The following is a 23,452-nucleotide window of genomic DNA, read 5'->3' as shown; positions in this document are numbered from 1 at the left end:
GGTGCAGTTCCCTATTCACGGCCAATCACACAGGGCCAAGACGTAAGGTAACTCCGCTTCATACTTCCGGGACCCAAGACTGATCCGAACCTTCGAGCCACTCAGTCTAGCCCTCGAAATAGGGTATGACGCATATGTTTGCTGGAAGGCTAACTTGGTTGCAAGGGTGAGGCTATTGAAATGCTGCATATGGTCTCGACCACATGCAAACCTTTGACTTTCGCTTCCTCCCACGCACGCTAGGCTGTCTGCTTAAATCTGACATCTTCCTGGCTGAAGCGGAGAAGACACTTCATTTATCCAGGCCTCGTCTTTCTCTTTTATTTTAAAAAAAGAAAAAAATTCAGTCTTCTTTTTGCAACCCTTCTCAGGAAAGTTTCCTTGTTGGGCACACTAGGCTGATACGTTCCACTTGAAAGCTCAGCCGCACTTTGCCACTCGTTCGAGTCCTTGGATCACAGCAAGTGGACAGGCCGCTTATCTTGTCTCTACAAACTACCCAAACATCAGCACAGTCTCCGAGGAGACCACAAGCAAGATACACTCACTATGCTGGCCTCAGTGATCACAACACTCGCCTTTTCTGTGCTCACCTCTGCCGTTCCCAGCATCCACTCACACGCACATCTGAAGCCAAGAGATGTATCCCCGAACGATTCGATTACATACTGCTCACCGATAGACAAAGGCGATGAGGAGCAGTACTACATACCATGCACGAAAACGAGCGATCCAATCTCCGAAGTCACATTTGAGATGCCTTCGCTCGTGAACAGCACGTTCAACAACGGTCATTACTCAGCCCATTTTGAGTGTTATGTCGAGACGCCTATTGGGTAGGTCATCCTAGCTTCACAGAAACCTTCTAGTGTCCCGCATAGAAGCCGATGGAATAAGGCTGACGCGGATGTTTGTAGAGACCGATATCTTGCGGGGCATCCGGCCAGCGGCCAGGAACCGTGCTGGGTCACAGCGAGCCTCTTAGGGCCAGTTCCGACGTGTCCAGATCCAGTGCCGCAAGGAGATACTTGTGGGTGCCAGAAGTCTCAACTGGCATCTTGTTGCGCGTTCAGGATGGAAGGGAACGACTTGAACGGGTATCTGAACTCGTCGTATCTGTACTGTCCTTAAAAGGGAAGTTCGGACGATTCTATGAGCACGAAACGGAGTATATGAGAGATATATTCTACTAGCACCAATGTCATGTTGCATATCACAAAGTCATTGGATTCGGTGGCAGATATCTACGGACTTATGAAGATTAATGATAATGCCCAGAAAGTAATGTAGTATCGCGTGATCACGTGATATACCAATTGAGGTCAAGCCTTCTCAGCGTCAAGATGCAAACATTGTCAATTCGGTGACTTATTTGAGTTCTAAAAATTCCGAAAAATTTTGAGCTACAGAATCTTCGAGCCCCAAACATAAAGAGATCAAAGAGCAAGTTTTTTTAATGGTGCGCTGCAGTTGAGCACTTGATGAACCGAGGGTTGTCCCTCCAGGGACACACCCGAAAGCGGCTAGTGCGCGACACTAGAGGGCGCCATTCCTTGTGTGTGCGCAGGTTGCAAAATTCAAAGCCAAGAGTTACAGCGATTCTGCTTCCTCTCACCTTCACAACCTCTTCCAACAACGCTCTTCGAGGAAAACCCGATATCTTGATAACGCAGTCATCATGGTAGGTCTTGTTTCATCTCTACAGCCCATGGACATCTCCACTGCGTACACGTGCTAATTGGAGCGCCAACAGTCGGACGGAGAAGAGACCCAATCGCAAGTCGCTGCGGCCGACGAGGTCGAAATCAGCGCTGATGCCTCGACCGGCAAGGGCCAGATGTCGGTCCTCGATGCTCTGAAGGGTGTCCTTAAGATCGCCCTCATTCACGACGGTCTCGCTCGTGGCCTGCGTGAGGCCAGCAAGGCACTCGACCGACGACAGGCACACATGTGCGTGCTGAATGAGGCGTGCGAGGAGGAGGCCTACAAGAAGCTCGTTGTGGCATTGTGCTCAGAGCACAAAATTCCCCTGATCAAGGTGCCAGATGGCAAGCAGCTGGGTGAATGGGCTGGCTTGTGTATGTGTAGCAATGTTTTTTTGGGGGTTGAAACGGCTGTACTAATGAAATCAACAGGCCAAATCGACCGTGATGGCAATGCCCGCAAGGTTGTCAACTGCTCATGTGTCGTTGTCCGTGACTGGGGTGAAGAATCGCAGGAGCGCTCCATCCTACTCAACTACTTCCAGACCGAGCAGTAAACGTACGGTCTGTTTCTCGACGCATGTAGCATGGGGTTACACGTATGGAAACGGATTTGGGACGGGGCCGTAACTATCGGTTAGCTGGAGCGGGCACGAGCATCTGATACCATCCGGTAGATAAGAAAAAATCTGCATCATGGGAACATCGACTGGAGTTCTGTTGCTTTAACCGCACATCGTTGACTTGCTATTGTTGTTTTCTCATGATCTTCGCTGTGATGTTCTGATGCACTCGAATTCGACACCTGCATCTTGAAATACTTGAATAATCGTCCCTGAACCAAATTTGTTCCTAAATTATCCTTAGCAGAAGCTCTGTGGAAGGTTTCTATCGCAAAAATAAGTGTCTTCTTTTGGCTCGAAAGCATATCAGATCATCAGCGAGAAAAGCTTGTGTCTGATTGGACAAGGGACGTTGCACGTTCCACTTCGCGCGAACAACAAATGACGTCGGAATGTTGTTAGTTGGCAAACCTTGAACCGCGAGTTTGTACCGATCGCTTCTCAGATCCTAGCTATCTTCACGAATTCTCCGTGTATACTTCGAGACCAGAACACTGCTTCGCGTCACCTCGCACATACGCGATGCCAAGCACACCACGGAAGACGGCGCCTCGCGTGACTGGCGCGGTCCCTCTCGAACCTGCAGCGCGATCCAAGGCGACAACGAAGATACAGGCGCCTGTTCAGCTACTACTCGTGACGCTGATCAGCTTCTCAACAAGCTACATTTTGTTCCAGTCTCTGGTCTATCCTCTGACGCGCGGCGAACTTTCGAGCGTGAGCAAGCACTCCAACGACGAAACGGACTACCTCATCTTCCCAGCTCTCAGGGTCGCAGAGCTAGCGATAGGATGGCTTGCTGGATTTGATGGTGAGTCCTTGTTGCAAATTTTGAACGGACTAGAACTAAGAGGTTCTCAGACTACGATATGGCCTCGCTTGCCTTTCAAACGCGCCTTCCGTACTATTTTCTCATCACAACATTCTATTCCATCTCGCAGCAAACATGCCTTGTCGCCCTCCTCGCAGATGTCGTGAGCGCTGCCCTTCCCTTCACCCTCCTCCGATCCCGCATCCCCGCGCATAGCTCCAAGGCACCTCGAGGCTCTCTAGCAAACCGTTCTATTGTCCAGAACTTCACCCTGAGCATCCTAGTGACACTTTTCGCGGCCTCCGTGTACGGCGTCATCTTGTACGTGAGCTACAATAGCTGGCTCCCTGTCTACTTAGCTGCCAACTTCGACGGCGTACGAACCTTCGAGGTAGCGCATAATTCGCAGCTTCCTGCTCTGGTAATCACGTTCTTCCCTCTTGGTTGGACAGCCAAGATTCTGCTCTTTGCGCCCAGCACCGGCGCTCAGCCCAGCCCGGGAGATGTCAAGATCGAGGCCTTTGACCCAGAGACTGCGAGCTTGACAGAGCATCTCAGCTTCAATGTGTGGGGTTGGAAGAGCGGGACGAAAGTCATGATCAAGAGGACAATTGTGCTAGCGGCAAGCGTATTTTTCGCAACGTGGATCAAGACATGGAAAACTCTCGAAGGGAGCGATAAGCTCGGCTCTGCGGGATGGGCTGCACTTTGGGCTTTGGCAAGTGTGTTGAATGGTGCGTTGCTGAGATGGGTCGGTGATGTATGATGTTATGTCAAGATCCAAAAGGAGGGTATGTTTCCACATTGTGTCAGCTGGTATAGAAGGGCCCCGTGTGGTGTAGCCATGACTTTGCCTTGCATTGAGTTGAACAGCGAATTGCTTTTTTGCGTCTATTTATTCTGCGCGGCAGTGTCCTGTTGATACTGTCAATGACTATTTACCATCAAAGCGCAACATTCTCACCATATATACTTGGTAGTCTCTCCACACTACCTTTCCCGTCTCATCCACGCCCAGCTTTCCCTTGGCAGCCCACTCAAGTCCTCCATTTCGACCATCCTTGAATCCGTACTCGACAGTGCCATAGATCATCACTTCATCCGAGTTTGCTCCGAAAGGAAAAACTTTCAACGGTCTGTGTGATCGTGTGTTAACCTTTTCCCACAAGGCTCTTCTAAGCGCTAGAATCTCCTCAGCGCCAACAGCCACTTTGCTTGCCATCACGAGGCGAGCATTTGGTGCGAAACGGGCAACATATTGATCGTGCGCAGACGGGGTGTCCGAAACCTGGTAGAACTCCTCGATGAATTTGCGGTATCGCTCCTCAAAGGGCAGATTTGCAGGATATTCGGAGGCGTATCGGGAAGCTGCCATCGTTCGGCCTTAGGCTTACGGCTGCGAGACTTGAACCAGGCTTCCGGTCTTCGATTTGTGACCTGAGGTCGGGGGGCTTGTACGAATTCTTCTTCGGATTGTCCTTTAAGCTGGCGAGACAGCTGATGACAAAAACAGAATGCTGGCAGGGAAATGTTTCCGCGCAAGTGGTTGTCGGGTAATGCCCCTCGCGACCGGATCTAGTAGGCGATTGAATTGTGTCATAGGCAGTATGCGGAGAAACAGCCAACCGAAGGCCTTCTTTTTCCATTGCTAATGAATTCCGGTTATAGACTACAACCCCTGTTGACTAGTGCCGTGCTTATCAAATATCGATATGTATTTCGAATTCGCGTGGTTCTCTTGAACAAAGCAAGGCTGTGGATGTCGGGCAAGTCGCTTGGTAAGTTTGATAAGGCGATGAAGAGACATTCTTGAAACCCCTTCGCCTAGAAGGACGTCTGCAACAGCAGTCCTTTTTCAACTTGTTTACAGTTTCAACTTCTGAAATGTGGAGATTTAATTCCAATTGGCTTCCACTGTGCAGATCTCATACCCACATCAAGTATGCATCTGCTGAACGAATTCCTCCAGTCAGCGAGATACAATGTGTTTCTCGAGCGAGTGAAACAGGAATTTGTAAACATATCTTTTAGAGTTTGTTTGGTGGATGAGCAGTTGCCCAAGCAGGTCCTTAGCTACACAAAGATTTATGCCTTTAAGTAGTCGGAACGTTCCCCAACTCAGTACTCTTCTGCACCAATTTATTCCGAACAGTCGCAAGCCTTTGAGCGTAACAATCGATTCTTCACGTTGTGACGGGCGGGTCGGCTGCCAAGAAGGATTGTGCAGTCGTCATATTTTGACATCATGCCACGCAAATTCGCTCAAGAAGTACGTCACAACCCTTTTGATAAATAGACTTGCCATTCGTGAGCACGAACTTTTTGATTTGGTATCTAACTGTATCCCTTTGGTCGAATCGCAAATGTCCCTCCTCGACAAAGCTCATCTTCAATCTTTGCGTCGAGTATTAGAGTGACGCGCGGACGATCCGTCAAGACAGCTTATTGTCAAATGTGACAACTGCAAGTGGGAGCAAAGCATAACCTTTTATCTCCTGCGAGTCAACTCTCCGTCTAGCACAATTAGATGCATAGAGTGCTTCTTCTCCGTCACACAAATTAAGTGCTTGTGGTCGGGAAACAGTACATGATTCAGGCTTTCTGTTCGTGGTAACGCGTGTGCTTTTGAGACGAGCTTCAATCCGTGATACGATAGCGCCGTTACTGGCAAGGATGGCAACTACAACAGATGTCACGTAGATGACTGATTCTCTGGTAAGTTTCCTTATTATCAATGGTCAAATTGGATCCCTTCGACGCTCTCTCATCTCCCCTCCTTCTAAATACAGCCTGAAAGGAAGCCACGATGAGACTTAACAAGTCCAACATGAACGTTGAAAGATACTTCAATGCTCATAAGACATATCTCCGTTTCCGGCCATGGTTTCACGCTTTGTAGACTGCTTTCATCCATTTGCTCAATAAAGGGTTAGCATAGAGGACAATGTTCAAGATCGAAAACGAAAGAGAATCAACCCTCGAGAAAAAGTTACGGAAGTTCTGTTACGTTTCAAAAACGAGTTACTATTGGTCGGTTCTGATTGAACTATAAGAAATCTGGCCCGAAAATGAGACCATTAGCCTGCCATTTTGCCCTTGCTTTTGGATGAACAGTCGCAACGCTGCTACAGTGCGACACGTTTGGACGCCATGAAGATAGGTTTGAATAGTGCTTAAGCGCCAAGAGATGGGAACGCCTTGTTGTCATCAGCGCGAGGTGGAGCGGGGCCACGGCCGCCGCGACCTCTAAATTCGCCTCGAGAACGATCGCTGCCACGATCGCCGCGGAAGCCGCCACGGCTGCGATCGCTGCCACGATCGCCACGGCCACGGCCTCTGCCACCTCGAGAAGCCTGACGATCGCCCTCAGCAAGGTAGCTGCGTGGATCGACGTCACTCATGTCCACGGCAACCTTTTCCTTCTTCTCACGGAAACGAGTCGCCTTGCCACCACTGCCGGCAATGTAGTCATCCTCATCGCGAGTGTATGCCTTGCCCTCAGGGAACTTCTTGTTAGTGCCCTCATTTGGCTTGCGAGTCTGCAAGTTGCTGCCCAGATTGAGTTTCTTCTCGGCCTGCTCGGCCAGATACTCCTCGTAGCTCTTTGATTTTGGACCTTCTGGCTCAGCTGGCTCCTCACCTAGAGTCTCACCATCGGCACCAACCGGTGGTGGCACGCTCGTGTCAAAGCCCTCGCTCTCCTCGGCTCTGGCGATAGCCTCGCCAGCCTTCTCGTCAGCAAGTTCGTCGGGGCCGGTTGGTCCACCCCAACCATGAGCCGCCTGCTTAGGGTGCTCACTAGGTACCTGATTAGTCTAATCACAACACTAAAAGTTCGACATTACTAACGCAATGCCGCTCTTGTCATGGCGGTCCATGTTGCCAGCACTTCCTCTCCTGCCACCACGGCCACGTCCACCTGGCCCGCCACGGCCGCGTCCGCGGTACTCAGAGTCTATGGATGTATTAGTCAGAAGTATCAGTTGAAAGAGTGTTGAATTGCTTCGTACTGCGAGGAGCGCGGTCAGGACGACGAACACTGTCGTCTGGGCCACGAGAGCGGTTCTGAGCGCTTCCTGCATCGCGATCATTGAATGCTATGGTCCTAGGTTAGCAAAAAGACAGAAAAAATCGAAACAGATTGTGAAATTGCCACAGAAGTGTCTTCCAAGAGCCCGCCTTCGTGATCAAACTACTCGACAGCAGCACCATCTCAAGAACTATTGACGTTGACATGGCCTGTATGCTGTCTTGGTTCTCATGGCCATTGGGGGGGTTATGCTTGCGCCGAAACTCTGTAGCACGAGTGGAGCTAGTTATCGCCATACCTCGTTCGTTGCCGGTGGCATTGTTGCGTGCACCACCACGACCGCCTCTACGGTTGGCTGGCTCAGCGGGGGGTTGGGGGCCGGTGTCGCGCTTGCCAGAGCGTGGCAAAGGCTTGTCGATGGCTCTCGTAGGAGGCTCTGGCTCGCGGTCCGGGTCAAGCTCAGGGTCGTTGCCTACACGTTCGTATCAGTATTTCATCCCAAATGGCCCCGAAGTAGATACAATTGCATACCGAGCAACTCGTAGAGGTTCTGCAGCGCCTTGTTAGCATCAAACAGAAGCCGCGATGACGATCAATGGAAACAAACCTTTGATGCGATGCTGGCCATGGTGGAACCAGGAATTTGTTTGTCAGCGCTCCCGCGCGACTGCCTCTAGACGCTCAATCCGAAGACGAAAGATGAGAAGGATCGAGAGTCGACCCTAGTTCAGATAGGATCAGAACTCCCGTAGAGATGGCAATGTTCTGAAGGGAGGATGTTGTGGTGACGGTTTTGGAGTGTCGACGGGCGAGGGTTGACACCCGAAAATGGGCGCCAAGCCTGCAGCTTTAATTTTGATGTCACTGTGGGCGAACGGTCTCGACCTATGCACACGACTAACATCACCCAAAGTTTCACTCAACTCCTCGCATTCTCGAGCTGTCGATTGATCGCATGTTCTCCTTTATAAGCGCGTAAATATCTAGCAGAGTGAATGCTCAATGCTTTCATAATACAACTTTTGATCTGTATCACGGACTCTGGTTGTGCGATGTTCTGACCTAGGTACATGCAGCCTTGCAGCAGGTACACTAATCTGAGGTACCGAAGCCCACTCAAGCCCACTTATACGCGCTGGAGACACTGGCGTTTTTTGGTACGAAGTACACGTCGGAGATCCGGAACTTTGAGATGTCATCCGTAACAACAGGCTATCAATGATTCACTTCATCACGTTTGATTTCTTGCATTTGCTCACAATACGTTAAGATTGTGCAAAGATATATCCCAGGGGTCGCGCAATCAAATACTTATGGACACGAGTGCGCGGTGAGGTATCGAGGTGTGCAACAACATGAAGCTTTTTTCAACGGTCAGATAACGCAATTACAACGCAAGCATTGGCCGCCTTCAGAAAGTTCATTCAAGCCTTCCCGGCATGATAGTCAACAACACATTGAGTCTGTTGCCTTCGCGAACATTCATCGTCTCATTAAGATGCGTTACTGATGGTTGTTTTGTTTTGCCCGAACAAAAGGCACGAAAAGCATGCACCTCTTCTGTCGGGAACGCCGTGGACGTGGGTATCGAACTGAAGATACCGAAAATCTAGACCAAACAATTGGGGTGGGATATCAACAATCTTGTGCTGATGAAGACGTCCGTACCAAACGACTCATCTTGAAGTAGTGTCAAAGGAAAACTGAGTTGGGAAATGCATGCTTGCAGACAATCCAAACGGGTCGGCGTCGAGCATTGGGTCATACGGATCGTAGCCTGTGTTCATCGCGGCGCCGCCGAATTGAGCAGTGGCATCTGTATGTTGTGTTGGCTGAGGCTGTAGTGGATGATGTCCGTTGGTGGACATCTGTGGTGTTTGGTTCGCCGAAGGGTGCGATTGTGGCATGTTGGGACCAGGCATTGCGAAACTATTTGGGTAGGCGCCTGCGCCTGCTGACTGATCGTTCGAATCTTGATCCTCATACATGTCGTCCGCTTGTTCGTACTCTTGTTCTGCAGCTTTGAGTTAGCAACCTCGTTGAACCTCACGTCATCGTCACAAAGGAGACTGACCTAGCTGATCATAATGGGCTTGAAATGGGGAAGTGTAGAAGCTGTTTGAATTCTGCGCATGATTTGCATTCGGTCCTGAGTTTGACGCGGCTGAAGCGCCAGATGCAGCACTGTTGATCGTAGACGCGCTCGACGGATATCCTGTTGTGGCTAGCTGAGGCCGAGGTGGTGGTGGATTGAATTGAGGCCGGAGCTGCTGTGGTTGTGGACGTATCTGCTGTTGTCCACCCGGGCCAAATGCCGGAGATATAGGCCCATTAGGTTGCGGAAGGAAGTTTGGTGATCGGTGTGTCGAGATGGCCGGAGAGGAGATCCGTGATGTAGGAGTAGGCTGAATGTTTGGAGAAATGTTCGTGGGTTGTGTCGGCGAACCGGCCTTTGGCACGCTGCCTAACGATCTGCGGTTTTGCGCGTACTTGTTGACTGCATAGCGTTGAATAGGCTGCGTCAGCGGTGCTGCAGAGACCGGTGGTCTGATCGGCCCTAGGTTCGGGCTACCGCCCTTTGCACGTAGTTCTGCTTGAACGTCGATTCCTGCGCAGCAATGGTCAGCACAAGAGGGTGGCGTCATTTCCGGACAACGGCTATTCACCTTTCTCCAACAGTATCCGCTCAAGTAGCGAGTTCTTATATCGCAGCATCAGACACTCGTCGGCAGCGCTCCTGTGGCTCTGCTGCAGGTTCTGCAGGTTCTCCTCATGTATTTTTATGGTGCTCTCTAGCTGCTTGATGTATTCTGTCCGTCGCTCTCGAAACGCGGCTTGCGCCTGCCTGTTGCGCTGCTTGCGTTCTTCAGAGGTCGCGTATATCTGTCGCACGTTCTCGTCAGCCTTTCGACTCACGGCATCAATGTGTTCGCGTCGCTCGCAGCGAACACACACTGGCGTGCGCTTACCGGCTTACGTCCTCCTTTTCTCTTCTGCTGCTGCTGACCGGGCTCCTGAGTTTGGGGAGTCTCTTGCTCTACAGGCTCTGCCTCCGGGGTCGAGTCAACGGAGCCGGACGAGTGTTCTCCATGTTCCTCCGCCTTGGGCACAGTCGGAGAAGTCATGCCTTTGGTAGCTTCTCTATCTCCCATCTGCTGCAGGTACCCACTCCTGACAGGTAGACCCCCTCGTGGTAGGAGGATGTCGCGGAAGCCCCCCCAGAACTGCGCTGACGCGGTGCAAACCGCCCGAGCGCAATTGTCCTGCAAGAGGTATTTTGGCGCGCGGTAAAAATTAATTCGCCCCGGAATGCCGGGCGCACAGGAATGAAGGGGTTTGTGGGCTGTTTTGATAATTGAGAGCGATAAGGTCGTCTGAATAGCGGGCAGAGAAAATCGTAGGTAACCGGTTGAGTAATAGAAATGGGCCGAACAAAGGAGCGCGCGGGCACCGACAAAAGAGATTTAAGAACGTCACGGAACGCCAGCGGGAACAGGGCCGCTGGGCGCATTTTGTGTGGACGGTGGGGTGCTGACCACAGAAAAATGCCGTCCCAACGACGAGCCACGCCGACCACCGTGCATCGCGAACAACGATCGACTTTTGACAGTTGACGCCAGCAGTCTGGATGGCAGCGAGCCAATGGTTCTGATTTGCGCTTTGCTGGATTTCCTGCGACCCGCGAGCGGGAGCCGGCCTTGCACTGTGAGCCAACGGCAGCAGCATCAGCCAGCAGAATTTTCCCAGGCCTCGCTACCGCCGCTTTCCCCGGCCCCTCTCTTGGAAGCTTGTACTCTGTACTGCGCAACTGTGCCTATTTCACGGCTGGTCTGCATGTCGACTGTTGCTGGTGTGGCACCGGTGGATATTGCGAAAATGCTCGGCACGTCTCTCGTCTGCCACGAGACACACTGGCACCAAACGCCGCACTTTCACACACGTCCACACGCGCTCTTGCTCTTACGTCGAGGGCGCTTCGTCCGCTCTTCTCTTGCTCAACGACAGCAGTGCTGGTGCTCTGGCGATCTCGCTTGACGAACGGGCAACGCACACGCAGAAAGCAAAGCGCATTACTGGTTGGCTGGTGGTCAGCAGGTGAGCTTGGAACATTGACCATGCTGCTGCCAGCAGGGCATCCGGAACTTCTTACCTTGCGGAGAATAGCGTGACAAACGTGCAGGAGCCCTAGTCCGCCATTCTTCTGCTTTTCCGAGGAGCTGTAGCGCTGCCTCGTCAATCGCGGTTAACAGCTGCATAAGCGCTCGTCTCTCCCGCAAGCTTCCGCTGGCTCGGGACTTGGAGTCGCCTTCTCGAATAAACCCTCTATGCTCTGCTTTTCATCCTCTGGACGTATGGAACCGCGGTAGCGCGCCGTGCGAAACCGGCTTCGGTTGCCGTTGAGCTTGGATCGTCGACTCCGCATTGTGGTGCGCTAGTTCGTCACATGATCTGGGCTAAGCCTCTGGTTGCCGCTACACTGCAACATGCGTTCCGTAGCGAAAGAACTCTTCGCGCAACGCGTCTACCATCTCTTGCATAAGGCAAAAGAAGAGCGAGCCAATGATTTGGCCTCACCTGCTTCGAGGCGACCTTCCATGAGCCGCATAGTCGGGCCGTTGACACGCAGCTCTGCTCCTCGGAATCCGACTCCGAACCACGGCGTACCTAAAACCGGGTGGACCGCTACAGCAGAATTTTTCACACCATCTTACCACTCCCACGGGGATGCCGCGGCTCGGTATACGCCTGTTCCTGCTTTTAGGGATATGTTTGTGCACAGCCCATGCTACAACCTGCCATTAGCGATTTACCCCAACATGGCGATGTTGTATTGCCTCGCGTCACTTCCGAAGAATTGCCTTGCCAAATTTTTCTAGCGCCTAGCATCCCTTGCCTCAATGGCGAATCCTGTAATGGCCTCCATCGCAACCACGTTCCTCTACCACCAAAATTGTGGGGTTGGTGTGATCGCATTGATCGACCAGAATCTTCTGAGACAAGGTTGTTGCGATCTTTACAGCCCATCCTTCAAAGGGGATAGCGCAGTTCTCGCCTAGAATCGGCTCAAAAGATTTTGTAACATGCTTAACGCGCTCAGATGTTGGCCTTGAAACCTTAATCACGGCCTGCGCGCATTAAATGCAGCGTGATATGTGCACTAACAGGACACGGACCACCCCCCAGTACCAGATGGCCTCCTCTCAGACATTTTGCCGTAGCAGCTTGGCTCAGACATCGAAGAGAGGGGGTGCTAGATTCATGCCACTGCCCGAACTTGTTTCAAGATTGAGTTATATTCTCCTGGTTACATCAGCTTGCCTGTTGAAGACATCCTACCATGTGGCATATTCGCAAAACCTCTCACTGCCTATCCAGTTCGGGGTAGTGCCTGAACATACACATTGAGAACTTCATTCTGCGGCCACTAGCCAGGTACGCCTTGATTCCTGTTTCCTCTTTAAGTCCCTCATAAAAGTCCTGCAGAACAACCGGAAAATCTGCCTTCCTTGCTTCCATCTCCTTCGGGAACGCAAAATACAAACCATCCACCACGTGCCAAAGTGTTGTATCCGCATACGTCAGCTTGCTACCGACAAGGTATTTGCCCGTTCCAGCTTTGTTGCCCTTCAGTGTCCTCTCGAAGTAGCCAAGAAATTTGGGGATGCGTGATTCGCGGAAGTCCTTCGACCTCCTGAGAGCCTCTTCTTTCTGCTCCTCGTAATATTTCATCACAGCAATTGGATGGTGTGTGTCGTGTGTCTCGTTGCACAGATCAAGCGCTGTCAGTGTAAGCTCATTTACGAAGAAAACATCGGCTTCGTCCTCTCCGGACAAACCAAGCTTGGGTCCAAGGTAAAGAAGGATATTTGGCGTCTGCGATAGCAATAGATCTCCGCCTTTCTTCCCAGCCCCGGCGATCTTCATCATTGGGGGTGCAAACGGCGGTGGGTTGCCCTCCGCATCATAAGTGACGTTCTCGCCAAGGAGGGAGTAGACTTCTTTGGCCCCTTCCTTGGACGCGTTGGCTGGATCTGAGTACGGCACTTGAGCGGCTTCCAGCGCAAGGCGGATAAACTCGCCACGACCAGGTGTGCCCGGATGATATAACAAAGTGTATTTTGTCGCCATATTGACAGGTGGCGGATTTTCGCTAGACCGAATTCGTCGCCTGCGATTAAGCACGCCTTCCGCTTCTAGTTTTCGCAACTGTTTCTCGGAATGAAGCTTTCAGCTGTACGTTTGGATTAAAGATATCAAGGTTGAGGCAAATTTGTCAGCTTCACCGGAGGCAGAAGTCGTCTGCCGACGACAGTATTGCTTACCTCATACGAGGTCATTTGTGCGGAGTAGTTCCGGCGGAAAATACTGGGGTTCGAATGAAACGTCTCGCCTATCCGGATGGGCCTCTTGCAATCAATTGATGACCACGCGGTAGTCGTGTATTTGTTGTTTATAGAGTTGCACGCCTAATCACCACTATTCAGGATTTATCATTGCCGTTTCCGTCTCCGTTTCCGTCTCCAAAGTTGATATTTCCACCCTGCTTCTCCAATATATCCTTGATGCTGAACATGCCTGTTCCTCTTTCCAGAGGCTTCGCCTGAGTAGGCGAATGCTTCCATCCTATCATGTATATCAACCTGAAGGTCGCAGGGATTGTGCCGTCATCATTTCCGTGCAATTGCTTGTATATAGCATTACCAGCTGCGAGCACATCTCGTCGGATGCCGCTAGTCTCTCTGCCCAGAACAGCGTTTGACTCTCCCATGGCCTGTAGATCCTGCATCAGAGCAAACATGTCAGGATAGTCGATTATGATATCGTCAACGTCGACTGTGAGCAATTGGAAATTGGCTCTTTGCAGAAGCCCGCCAACATCTCGTACGTCTGCTAAAGGAGACGTGTGGGTTGACACGCCGCCTCGTCGATCCAATTCTGCAAGCTGGAGAGAAGTCCGTAGCTCATATAAAGTATCTCCTCCAAGCATGACGCCTAAGAATGGGCTGTCTGGCTTCAAAATGTGGTTGATCTGCGTCAGTACAGATGGCAGATCGTTGATCCAATGAAGACTTAGTGAGCTGAGTACAGCATCGAAAGTATTCGGCTCAAACGGAAGCGTCTCGTCCGAGTCAAGGAGCTGCCGAATGATGGGTATCTCTTTGTTGAACGGTTCGTTTTCGTCACGATATAGCAGAGTTGGCGAGCTATCAGCGCATACGAGACTGCCGATGCGATTCTTAAGAGGTGCGTGAACGGGCTTTGAGGAATTCGGGTCTGGGTCGGGTAGTGTGAGGATGCGAGCAATGTTGCAAGCATTGGCTCCGAGGTCGAGGACGTTTGGAAAGTGCCGCTGGATGTCCTATGAATCGTTACAACTGCGACCACAAGGTATACGATCATTTCCTAGGCACATACCAGCAAGCGTTCGCATAACCGAAACGCAACTTCGTCTCGCAGATAGTCAACCTTTCTACTTGTCACAACGTCCTTCGCCGCCCTTTCCTTCTGCATCCATTTTACCCTGCTGTTAAATACTTCTACCACAGGTGCTCCAGATGATTGGATAGCATAATACCGCTTCTGATGAATTCCTGTCTTTCTTGGAGCCGGCGGTGGGATACATGTTCGGATCGATAAGCACCTTTTCATCGTCTAATTGGCAAAAGTCGCTGATATCGGCGCTCTAAGTGTGGTTCAGATATTCCATCAAATGCTTTTTACGATATTACACTGGTTGAAGTAGAAAGATCAATGCATTATTTATGGCGATTTTGATGACTTCGTTGTAAATAAAAGCACTTATTCAGGAAAAACACTAAACGCGACTCTAGCCTGTAATTTACGCGAGTCAGTGACGATCATGACGTCGATTGCATCGCCTCAATGCCTTGCTGCTCTGTTTCCAGCAGGACTTTCGAGATACACCTGCTATCCTGCTAACCTTGTAAAAGGTGAAATTCTGTTTCACGAATATCAACGGAACAACATGGCTTGGCTTGGGCTAGGTGTCTTTTATGGTGGAGTTATTACGGGTGTTCCGGTGGTGACGGGTGTGGCCGAAGGCGTACATCATCAAAAGGAACAAAATAAAGAAGCCGCCAACCAGACACGAATGATCAAATTCTTCATGGACTGTTATTGCGATAACGATGATATCAACGGATATGCTGTAGTGTTGAAGCATGACAAGGTACGCTCTGAGATTCTTCTTGTTTCCGACTCTTCTAAGTCTTACAGGTCTGGCTTGCACCTAAGCATGAAGAAACTGGGGAACCGCTTCCGCTGAAAAACGCACCTCCACCTCACCCATTCACAGGATTTTTCATCATGTACCCCGACGATGACCGAAACCCTCGCGAGCGTGGCCTTGTCAGTACTATCTCCGTAGATCCTCCAATGCTTAACTGGATATATGTTAACAAAGACACTCTGGAGCTTCGGTACGGGAACCGAACACAGTCCATTCAACACATTGTCGGGCCATGGGACTGGACAGAGGATGAGAGCGGTATCATTCTAGAAGGATGGGAAGGCTGGGTCGCTGTTGAAGAGGAGGAGCGAGAGGATGGGCTCAAATGGGCTCTGTACTATGATCGGTACGATGATGATTTGGGAAATGGCCGAAAAGTGAACGGGAGAAGGCGCTTACGCTGCAGTTTGGATAGAAGAGTATTGCCAGAGGAAATGAGGAAGGCACAAGAACTTGCTGCTGATGAGAAGATGCAAGTTAAGAGTTCTGGTGACCTGAAGACGAAATGGGGATGAAAAAACACGGGATTCAGCAAAACTAATGGAACAGCTTCAACCTCCAACTAGGCTATATTTCTAGCCTTCACATCACCTTCATTCGGTGACTGGGTGATAGAACCAGAGCGGCAATACGGAATCGGGACAGGGCTTTGTTCGAGTGCAGTCTCCCGCGGTGGCAAGAAGCAATGAGAACACATTGCTACAGCGACGTCATTCACCGCGAACACTGTCACATTACAACAATCCCGTATGGAAGCATTTCAAGCCATCCTTTGCTACGCGAATTATCCTGTGAAACGATTCCACGGATCAACACTGTACACAGGTTCTCCTTATCTCACGGGTATCATGCGAGGGCCATGCTGGCATCGAACTGTATGCCGCATGACCTGCGCAGAAGCATATAACCCGTTACTGCGGCTGAGGGCGTTGCTTATGCCGAACACGAGCCAAATAAGGTCTAAAAAATGGCAATATCGACTGATTTTTTTTCAGCTAATTATACGTACAATTTCCTGGAATGTTTGCATAAAGAGAATGTGACAGTTATGACTTGGGATACGTATTGTTAATGACCACGAAAGCGATGAAATAGTCATTCTCATTATTGTTCCTCACCACATTCTTGACATACGCCATTGCTTTGAAAAGTTAGCCTATGTCTTGACAAGGCTTGTCCTGCATTGAAATCTCCAGAGAAGATAGCTTAGGGTTGGAAAAAAATAGCAATGATTTGCATTGTGTTGAGATCGACGATATCGACGATAACTCCAAGACTTCATTCACATCGAATCCCCATTTAGCCGGAGACGCAATTCATGCACCAAAGGATTAGCGTCGCATGTGTATAATTACCGCTTCTTGCGTCTAGAATTAAATCGATAGTACGAGCTCCAGAATAGCCTTGCCATACGTCGCACGCGACACAATCTGGCGGTTGTTTCTGCGTTTCTGTCCATTACCCTGAACAAACTCCCACTTTACATGTTTGAGCCATCAGTTACATCTCACATGAAATTCGATCAGCATCAAGGGGTACAAGACTTGCAAGTAAACAAAGTCTCTCCACTTTGGGCTGTCGGCAAACTCCGTCGGCAGGTATCCATTTAATAAATTTGCACTTCTCTAGACTTGCGCACAGCTCACGATACCATCGTTACATTGACAACCTGCTCCCCATGCAGATCATGACAAGCCGCGCACCTCAGTGTCACGTAGGTCTTGGGACCAAAACTACCCGGTTTCCCGATGATCCAACGTGCGCGGGATCACTAGGTTATCCCCTTTGACATGCAAAGCTCACGAACGAAACACAGGCTGGGATTTCGACACAGTGCGATTGTAGACAAATGATGAATTAAGACGAAGACGGTTGAATTTCGAGTACATCTCTACGTAGTTCACATTCGAGGTACATATCTACGATGCAATCCAGAGGCATCGCCGCGCATGCGACAGGAAAAGACCTTGCACGAAGTGGCGTATCGACAGGCTGCTACGCTGCACGAAATTCCAACAGTCGGCGACCACCGATCCTTGTGTTTCCATCATGGCGGATTTTCTAGAAAGCACGGAGCATGCATGCGAACGCGTATCATGATTCCGGCGACGGACATATGTCCCCTTCGGCGATGGATTCAAGCTGGGTATGAGACAAGGACAAGCGTAGGGGTGTGCGGAACCCCAGCGGCGACCACGGGAACCGCAGACCGTTTAACATACTATAGGTAGATAGTTCACAACGTTGCGCTATAAAGACAAATGTTAAATTTACATTATATTTGAAGTTTGATCTTTACGAGAACCTATTCGGAGGCGGCCGCTCAACTGATGAGTGATACTTTCGCTTTTGTGTAATTCCATGGTACATTTTATTCACCCGCGATTTGGAGTTGCTCATCTCTTCGCGGATTTGATGTGTGATAACAAGGTGGTTGTACAGTGAGGTATATCACATGCGTGGCTCCGTACATATGTTGCTGGTTTCAGCACCCATTCTGCACATCAACAACAAAGATATTTTGTGTGCACTTGTTTCAACCAAGTCCGGCGGGCCACGGCGAGTACCAGCCCATTCACTTGTAGTCGAGTCCTGATTGAATCATTCCTAAATTCTGCCAAACCAGTTCTCTGTTACGCCTTGTCCTCAAGATAGGCAAAGGGCCTGAGAAGTGTCTCCGAATATCGCGGTCCGTTGTTCATTAGTCTAGAAATCATGAGATAGATGTGCATACGTTAAAAACACTTGAGCATGTCTGTATGTCACAGATTAGGCTCCGTGGTGCTCCTGAAGAAGTGGCCAGCACTTCTGCGGGGGGCCGTTGAAGCACCAGACTAAGTGAACAAAGTCTCGTTCTATAGTCTCGGACCCCAAAAACTATCCAACGTATGACACTATATGAAATGTGTCATCGGGAGTCAGAATCATCGATCCAGGCTTCGCGAATTCGGTCAGGTGTTGTTTTATTGGAGCTATAACCTCCAATTGGGAATCCAAGGGAGCTCTTGCGTCTAACTTGACGAGTATCAAGTACTTGTCGTAATTGTCTCTCGCTGTGGTTCATGTCATTTGACGCTGTGGTAGCTGGAAAGGGCCAGTTTGGAGGAGTATTGTCAGCATCAAAAGCGGTTTCCAAGTCGCGTGAGTCCCGCTTCTGGTACGCGACTGGCTCTCGAAGGTGCGAGGTGCTCGTTGAGGTGAGTTCGTGAACATAGCCGTTTCGCTTCTGCGAGCCGCTAGACATATAACCGATGGCGCGAGAGGCAGCTTGCAATGGTTTCCTGAACAAGGGTCGCAAACAGATGAAGCTACCTGCAGTTATACCAATGCCAGGTTCGATGCAGGACCAAATTGCAATGTCGGTAACGCTCGAGAAGAAGGTTTCTTGTGTGACAGCAATGCCCGGAACGTACTTGAAGCGAATGACTGCCGCAATACCACTGACGGAGGCGAAGGCCATTAGTGACCCAACGACGATCTTCTCCTTGGTCTGCATTTTAGAACTCTTCAAAATGAAGAAAGGTAAAATAACGAAGACCCAGTCTGTAAATGCCGTGATTGCCGCATGGGTGTATGTCATGGCTTCGATCGTATAACCTGACACGCATTCGTCCGCGGCCTTTTTGAGGACGAACTCAAGCATACTCGTGAAATAGCCGCACTGAAAGACCTCAAAGAAGAAGAGTCCGATGCTGAAGGAGGTGGAAATGGCCATCAGGAAATAAACCACGAGTTTTTGCCAGCGTTCTACGGAGAGCCGCAGGTAGAACAGACCGACGGACAATTTAAGAACCAAGACACACCAGATGTAGAAGGTCTCAGAAATAATGAGGAGCTATATGATGTTAGCACAACTAAAATAAAAGACGTACTAAAACACAGAAGCTGGTATACCTCAGTTGCGTCCATGGTCTGATTGATTGTGAGTAGCTTGCCTGCTCCGACGGCTACGACCTGCGATTGCCTAATGACTGCAGCACAGTAGACAGTGAAGAACATCTGAACGTATTAGTTCCAGCATCCAAACGCGCGAATTCCACCTGAACATACGCATGATAAAACCATGAGCCAATCCTCCATATAGAAGACTCGGACCAGTCTAACACGCGTGTACACGCGCAGAAGAACCGCGAACCATGCGAGTCCCAGAAACACAGCGTTCACAACAATCGTCGAAGTGCTGTGGGCAGCTCCCAAAACACCGCCCAGCTGTCTTTTTTCGTGCATCATGTCCAACATCTTGTCCAAGCTCCACAATGCTTTCACATTGGACTGAACGAGTGAGCGTGAGGTGTGAAGCTGAAAAGAGAACCAAGATCAGTCGAACATCCAAAGTGAGTACACGGAATTGATCAAATATCAAGCTTCTGCGACGGCTAAGGATCGCAGCCTGGAACTGAGCGAAGGCGAAGAAGGAAAGTCGAGTTTCACAAATACCCACACCATATTCTAGCTAAGTATGGAGGTACAGGCCAGTCGACACAGGAAGGCCGGGTGATGACCTCGTCGCTTTCGAGCCTCGCTTTCGGCCATCGTGCCCAAAGGAGTTAGAGACCAATGGCTACACTCACACCGTTGTTCCAGCGAACTAGTTACCCGCTGCAGGCACATGGGTTTAAATCCAAGCCTGGGTGGTGATTGTGCACTAGGATCTGACACATGCCCCTGACAAGAATTTTATCCTTCGCATCCCGGAATCATGGGAATTCTGCACGTGGGCTCGAAATGTCCCTCCACACAGCTTTGGAAACCAACGAAGAGCGAGACATATTTCGACTGTTTTCATGCTGCCGTCTGTATTTTCTTTTACTTTACTTGATAGAACCGTCAACGAACGCAGAAATGATGTTGCAGCAAGCAGATTTCGTATGACAATTTGGTGATGTATTGCAGATCGGCGACTTTGCTCTAGGTTTGGGCGGCTGGCGGCCAAAGTCCGCCGCTTTTGGAGAGTCGAGGCGCTGATCCAGACTATTTGGCCGACAGCACTCCATGGCTGCGTTCACCGTGCATTATTCTAGGAACTCTTCAGAGCATAAGAATTGAACGCCGCACACGCGAGCGCGATCAAGGGTAGGACGCACGCGACAGCAGTGCCTGGGCGGGACAGGAAATGCGTGTGAGAAAGAAGACAGGGGCTACCGGCGTCTTCCTCGTCAGCTCCCAGCAAGCGATCAGGAGAAGCGTGCTCTCGTAAAGCGTCCTGCCACCTAAATAGTGCGAGTGCATATCGTGGATTCGTGTCGGCCGCTGATACCACTCTGTATCTGCTTTCCTCTTTGCAAACAGGGGGCTAGTCAGAGGTTTTGCTCATCACTTTCGTGAACCGGGAAAGCAAAGCGTCAATCCTTCATCTGCCGACGAAAAGGGACAGAAACGAAACACCGCGTCGATGCATTGACAGCTGTCACGGACGTGATCAGCAGTCATTGCGTCCGAGGTTCTGTGGCCGGATCCGATTGCGAACAGTTTCCATTGCGCAACCGTGTGGAGTCGATGGGGAAGCAAGGCTGTGGGTCATGACTAGATACATGTACGGGACACATGTCTTGTTCCGCGAGCCAGGCCGAACGCCAAATTATCGAACGTAATGGCTTGACTAGGGACAGGACCAAGTTGGAAACATTTATTGAGGCGTTAAAGTATTGTAAAGTTGTCGATTGTGAGATCGGTGATGCACCGCTCCAAACACACTGGCCAAGGAAGCGTCTGCTCACATCACTCCCGGCAGCCGTCCGGAGCATACGACCCACAAGCTGATCGCTTTTCTCCTCCTGCTGATCCAGATTAAGATCTTTGAAGAGGCCAGACACATCCCCAAGTGCGATCTGTTCATCTGCCGTACGGGCGACTGAAGACTATGTTTACGTCGTGCTTTTGCTGCCCGCTTTTGGTAGTACCGAGGAGAATGAATTTCTGCGGGGAGATCGGCTCAGACCGAAGCCAGCCCCAAAACTTATCAACTTCTAAAGGAGCACTTCCATGTTTTGAAGGCGCTTCTTAGCATCATAAAACTATCTGTCAAGTGTGGGGATTCAAATTCACACCATACAGCTTGAGTACGGACCAATTTTGTCTACACTACAATAACGATGTCATCGAAAGTCCTCGTATACGAGCATCCAGTTTCCCCCTATGCACAATCAGTGAAGATTGCTCTCCGTGAGAAAGGTGTCGCATTTAGCACCTCTCTTCCCAACGACTCAAAGACAGGTCTCCCGGCAAGCGCCTTTAAAGGCGCAAACCCAAGACTAGAAGTGCCTACTTTTATTGATGGCGAAATCGCTTTGTTTGAGACGGTGAGTATACGCAGACGTGCTAAATGCTTGCGTTAACACTATGATAGCCTGTAATATTGGAGTACATTGAGGATAAATGGCCATCGCCCACTTTTTTTCCAAATGACCCTGCTCAAAAGGCTCAGGCGAGGCTGACTGGGCATGTCGTTCTCTCGCAATATGAGGCAATAATGTGGGCTTTGGGTGAAATCCACATGTTCAAGCGAGCAGAAGGAGAGCGAGCCCAGACTATCATCAAGAATGCTCAAAGTGTCGCGAAAATCCTGCAAGACTGGCTCACTACACGTCTTGGATCATCGCCATACTTCTCTGGTTCTCAATTCGGGTATGCAGATATATGCGTCGCACCTCTTCTTGCTTCAAGTATCAGTAGCGGTTTGGGACCAAGCAAGGCGTCTAGTCTTTATCAATGGCTTGAACGTGTGAGGTCAAGACCATCTGTACGCCAAACATTTGACGAAGCCAAAGCCGGGATGAAGCTGATGCCGTCTGGGAATGCATTCAAAAGACCATCAAACTTCAAGCGAGAATATCGTGACCACAGGCTAGATTTCATGATCCGAGCTGGAGGGATTGATGTCGTCGTGGAAGGTTTGAAGAAAGATAACATTAGGTTCTCCTGGCCTGATGTGCCCAGACCAAAGCTATGAGTGTTGTCTTCGACACACAATATGTATGCTTAGTTTTGTAGAGCTTACCTCTGGCTCTTCGCATTACGGTGAGATGCTTATTCTTGGTTAGCTTTTTGCCGGAGCTTTCTCAGCTTTTGAAATGAAACCCAGAACGAAGGGATACAATTTCTCGTCGCAGCTATGTAACGCCATCGTGTGGTTCCAGAGTTGGATCACGAGTCACATGAATCAACATGAAGGTTGCAGCAGAATGTGTGTTCTTAGCCATTATATATAGCAAAGGGCGCGAGACCGCTAGAATCCAACATCTGTGCGTATCAGTGAGATTGAACTCAAACAGATGCTCTACATCGGCTCGTATAGAGCGTCGTAAATGCTGCAGCAAAAGGAAGTGCTGGTAGACGTTGTCTTCCACTCATGTGACTCTATCAGGCAACTAAACCATTCAGCTACGAAAGGCTGTACCTGACACAAGCAAACAAACGCAGATCATCACAGGCAAAATAAGGGTGGCGGGAAGATGCTCTTTTGTTTCTAAGAGGCGCAAGCACGGCTGTAATAAATTAGACGATGTGCATAATCCCGACGGCGGCCCAAGCTTCCCCCAGCACTAGAAATCAGTAAATCACCGGGGAATGAGGGGAATTTGGAACGTGCTTAGTGTTATCTTAGTCCTACAGACCCAACGGCTCGGTCATTTCTCGTTGTTCACATGCGGAGTATATTTCGCCCGGTGCTGAGAACAGCGAAGTTCGTCATCGAATGAGAGGCAGTCTAATTCTCTTCATCAAGCGACTTCGCGTAATTCTTCGGGCGAACACCCTTTACAGCATTCGTTCAGAACTTTGACATTCGCTGTGTTCCATCAACTCCCTCAAGTTGATTGTGAGACATCTTGGCTGGTAACGAAGGAGGAAACGTAGTGTTGTGTTTATGAGAGGTTTGAACCGCAGGAACGGAGCTATGAGAGGGGATTACCGAAAGATACAACAAACTCCTCTCGCATCGTCGTTTGAAGTGCTAAAGAAATTTGCTTGATGCCATTATTTCGAGTACTGGAAAACATAAGGTGTGTGGTAACTTCGCACGAGGATTAAGGGATT

At 50.0% G+C, this 23,452-nt stretch overlaps 10 protein-coding genes across 11 annotated transcripts; 4 read left to right on the top strand and 6 right to left on the bottom strand.

Annotated features, from left to right (window-relative positions):
• Window positions 1-549: 549 nt before the first annotated feature.
• On the top strand, window positions 550-2,632 carry PV09_02751 (40S ribosomal protein S12; the record flags this gene model as incomplete). Its single annotated transcript, XM_016355843.1, has 4 exons — window positions 550-836; window positions 1,597-1,681; window positions 1,754-2,078; window positions 2,136-2,632. 4 exons carry the CDS (start codon window positions 550-552, stop codon window positions 2,258-2,260), a joined length of 822 nt encoding a protein of 273 aa, XP_016216149.1. The 3' UTR covers window positions 2,261-2,632.
• Window positions 2,633-2,736: 104 nt separating this feature from the next.
• On the top strand, window positions 2,737-4,139 carry PV09_02750 (uncharacterized protein). The gene is made up of 2 exons (XM_016355842.1): window positions 2,737-3,137; window positions 3,188-4,139. The coding sequence occupies exons 1-2, from the start codon at window positions 2,849-2,851 to the stop codon at window positions 3,901-3,903; spliced, it is 1,005 nt and encodes a 334-aa protein (XP_016216148.1). The 5' UTR covers window positions 2,737-2,848; the 3' UTR covers window positions 3,904-4,139.
• PV09_02749 (uncharacterized protein) lies at window positions 3,335-4,823 on the bottom strand. The gene is made up of 2 exons (XM_016355841.1): window positions 4,102-4,823; window positions 3,335-4,052 (listed from the first exon to the last, which is right to left on the bottom strand). Exons 1-2 carry the CDS (start codon window positions 4,510-4,512, stop codon window positions 4,029-4,031), a joined length of 435 nt encoding a protein of 144 aa, XP_016216147.1. The 5' UTR covers window positions 4,513-4,823; the 3' UTR covers window positions 3,335-4,028.
• Window positions 4,824-6,126: 1,303 nt separating this feature from the next.
• Window positions 6,127-8,212, bottom strand: PV09_02748 (uncharacterized protein). The gene is made up of 6 exons (XM_016355840.1): window positions 7,775-8,212; window positions 7,699-7,717; window positions 7,466-7,639; window positions 7,148-7,234; window positions 6,987-7,092; window positions 6,127-6,935 (listed from the first exon to the last, which is right to left on the bottom strand). Exons 1-6 carry the CDS (start codon window positions 7,793-7,795, stop codon window positions 6,311-6,313), a joined length of 1,032 nt encoding a protein of 343 aa, XP_016216146.1. The 5' UTR covers window positions 7,796-8,212; the 3' UTR covers window positions 6,127-6,310.
• A 70-nt stretch (window positions 8,213-8,282) lies between these two features.
• Window positions 8,283-10,705, bottom strand: PV09_02747 (uncharacterized protein). Its single transcript, XM_016355839.1, has 4 exons — window positions 10,137-10,705; window positions 9,834-10,050; window positions 9,242-9,775; window positions 8,283-9,181 (listed from the first exon to the last, which is right to left on the bottom strand). The coding sequence occupies exons 1-4, from the start codon at window positions 10,317-10,319 to the stop codon at window positions 8,844-8,846; spliced, it is 1,272 nt and encodes a 423-aa protein (XP_016216145.1). The 5' UTR covers window positions 10,320-10,705; the 3' UTR covers window positions 8,283-8,843.
• A 1,823-nt stretch (window positions 10,706-12,528) lies between these two features.
• On the bottom strand, window positions 12,529-13,296 carry PV09_02746 (uncharacterized protein; the record flags this gene model as incomplete). Its single annotated transcript, XM_016355838.1, has 1 exon — window positions 12,529-13,296. The coding sequence occupies one exon, from the start codon at window positions 13,294-13,296 to the stop codon at window positions 12,529-12,531; it is 768 nt and encodes a 255-aa protein (XP_016216144.1).
• A 352-nt stretch (window positions 13,297-13,648) lies between these two features.
• PV09_02745 (uncharacterized protein) lies at window positions 13,649-14,817 on the bottom strand (the record flags this gene model as incomplete). The annotated part of the gene is made up of 2 exons (XM_016355837.1): window positions 13,649-14,527; window positions 14,584-14,817. The coding sequence occupies 2 exons, from the start codon at window positions 14,815-14,817 to the stop codon at window positions 13,649-13,651; spliced, it is 1,113 nt and encodes a 370-aa protein (XP_016216143.1).
• Window positions 14,818-15,030: 213 nt separating this feature from the next.
• Window positions 15,031-16,709, top strand: PV09_02744. 2 transcript variants are annotated; one of them, XM_016355836.1, is made up of 3 exons: window positions 15,031-15,358; window positions 15,406-15,537; window positions 15,604-16,709. In XM_016355836.1, the coding sequence occupies exons 1-3, from the start codon at window positions 15,155-15,157 to the stop codon at window positions 15,931-15,933; spliced, it is 666 nt and encodes a 221-aa protein (XP_016216142.1). In that variant the 5' UTR covers window positions 15,031-15,154; the 3' UTR covers window positions 15,934-16,709. The 2 variants fall into 2 exon arrangements, with proteins under 2 accessions (XP_016216142.1, XP_016216141.1); XM_016355835.1 differs by having other exon boundaries at window positions 15,406-16,709.
• Window positions 16,710-17,683: 974 nt separating this feature from the next.
• On the bottom strand, window positions 17,684-19,887 carry PV09_02743 (uncharacterized protein). The gene is made up of 3 exons (XM_016355834.1): window positions 19,469-19,887; window positions 19,313-19,417; window positions 17,684-19,253 (listed from the first exon to the last, which is right to left on the bottom strand). The coding sequence occupies exons 1-3, from the start codon at window positions 19,655-19,657 to the stop codon at window positions 18,327-18,329; spliced, it is 1,221 nt and encodes a 406-aa protein (XP_016216140.1). The 5' UTR covers window positions 19,658-19,887; the 3' UTR covers window positions 17,684-18,326.
• Window positions 19,888-21,510: 1,623 nt separating this feature from the next.
• On the top strand, window positions 21,511-22,367 carry PV09_02742 (uncharacterized protein; the record flags this gene model as incomplete). Its single annotated transcript, XM_016355833.1, has 2 exons — window positions 21,511-21,717; window positions 21,765-22,367. The coding sequence occupies 2 exons, from the start codon at window positions 21,511-21,513 to the stop codon at window positions 22,365-22,367; spliced, it is 810 nt and encodes a 269-aa protein (XP_016216139.1).
• Window positions 22,368-23,452: the final 1,085 nt, after the last annotated feature.

Source organism: Verruconis gallopava (genome assembly GCF_000836295.1).
Source record: "Verruconis gallopava strain CBS 43764 unplaced genomic scaffold supercont1.7, whole genome shotgun sequence".
NCBI lineage: Eukaryota > Fungi > Ascomycota > Dothideomycetes > Venturiales > Sympoventuriaceae > Verruconis > Verruconis gallopava.
Note: the sequence above shows the minus strand (reverse complement) of the source record. Positions and strands in the feature narration are given on the sequence as shown.

What these genes read in the sequence shown, in the direction of transcription:
- PV09_02750 (XM_016355842.1), top strand. Translation starts at nt 2,849, where the DNA reads ATGCCAAGCACACCACGGAAGACGGCGCCTCGCGTGACTGGCGCGGTC. An exon ending in ATGGCTTGCTGGATTTGATG is followed by an intron (nt 3,138 to 3,187) that starts GTGAGTCCTTGT and finishes AGAGGTTCTCAG; the next exon opens with ACTACGATATGGCCTCGCTT.
- PV09_02749 (XM_016355841.1), bottom strand. Translation starts at nt 4,512, where the DNA reads ATGGCAGCTTCCCGATACGCCTCCGAATATCCTGCAAATCTGCCCTTT. An exon ending in GAGACTACCAAGTATATATG is followed by an intron (nt 4,053 to 4,101) that starts GTGAGAATGTTG and finishes CAGTATCAACAG; the next exon opens with GACACTGCCGCGCAGAATAA.
- PV09_02748 (XM_016355840.1), bottom strand. Translation starts at nt 7,795, where the DNA reads ATGGCCAGCATCGCATCAAAG. An exon ending in TGCCACCGGCAACGAACGAG is followed by an intron (nt 7,235 to 7,465) that starts GTATGGCGATAA and finishes CTAGGACCATAG; the next exon opens with CATTCAATGATCGCGATGCA. An exon ending in CATGACAAGAGCGGCATTGC is followed by an intron (nt 6,936 to 6,986) that starts GTTAGTAATGTC and finishes TCAGGTACCTAG; the next exon opens with TGAGCACCCTAAGCAGGCGG.
- PV09_02747 (XM_016355839.1), bottom strand. Translation starts at nt 10,319, where the DNA reads ATGGGAGATAGAGAAGCTACCAAAGGCATGACTTCTCCGACTGTGCCC. An exon ending in GAAAAGGAGGACGTAAGCCG is followed by an intron (nt 10,051 to 10,136) that starts GTAAGCGCACGC and finishes AACGTGCGACAG; the next exon opens with ATATACGCGACCTCTGAAGA. An exon ending in GCGGATACTGTTGGAGAAAG is followed by an intron (nt 9,776 to 9,833) that starts GTGAATAGCCGT and finishes ATTGCTGCGCAG; the next exon opens with GAATCGACGTTCAAGCAGAA.
- PV09_02744 (XM_016355835.1), top strand. Translation starts at nt 15,155, where the DNA reads ATGGCTTGGCTTGGGCTAGGTGTCTTTTATGGTGGAGTTATTACGGGT. An exon ending in TAGTGTTGAAGCATGACAAG is followed by an intron (nt 15,359 to 15,405) that starts GTACGCTCTGAG and finishes TAAGTCTTACAG; the next exon opens with GTCTGGCTTGCACCTAAGCA.
- PV09_02743 (XM_016355834.1), bottom strand. Translation starts at nt 19,657, where the DNA reads ATGTTGGACATGATGCACGAAAAAAGACAGCTGGGCGGTGTTTTGGGA. An exon ending in GGCTCATGGTTTTATCATGC is followed by an intron (nt 19,418 to 19,468) that starts GTATGTTCAGGT and finishes TAATACGTTCAG; the next exon opens with ATGTTCTTCACTGTCTACTG. An exon ending in AGACCATGGACGCAACTGAG is followed by an intron (nt 19,254 to 19,312) that starts GTATACCAGCTT and finishes AACATCATATAG; the next exon opens with CTCCTCATTATTTCTGAGAC.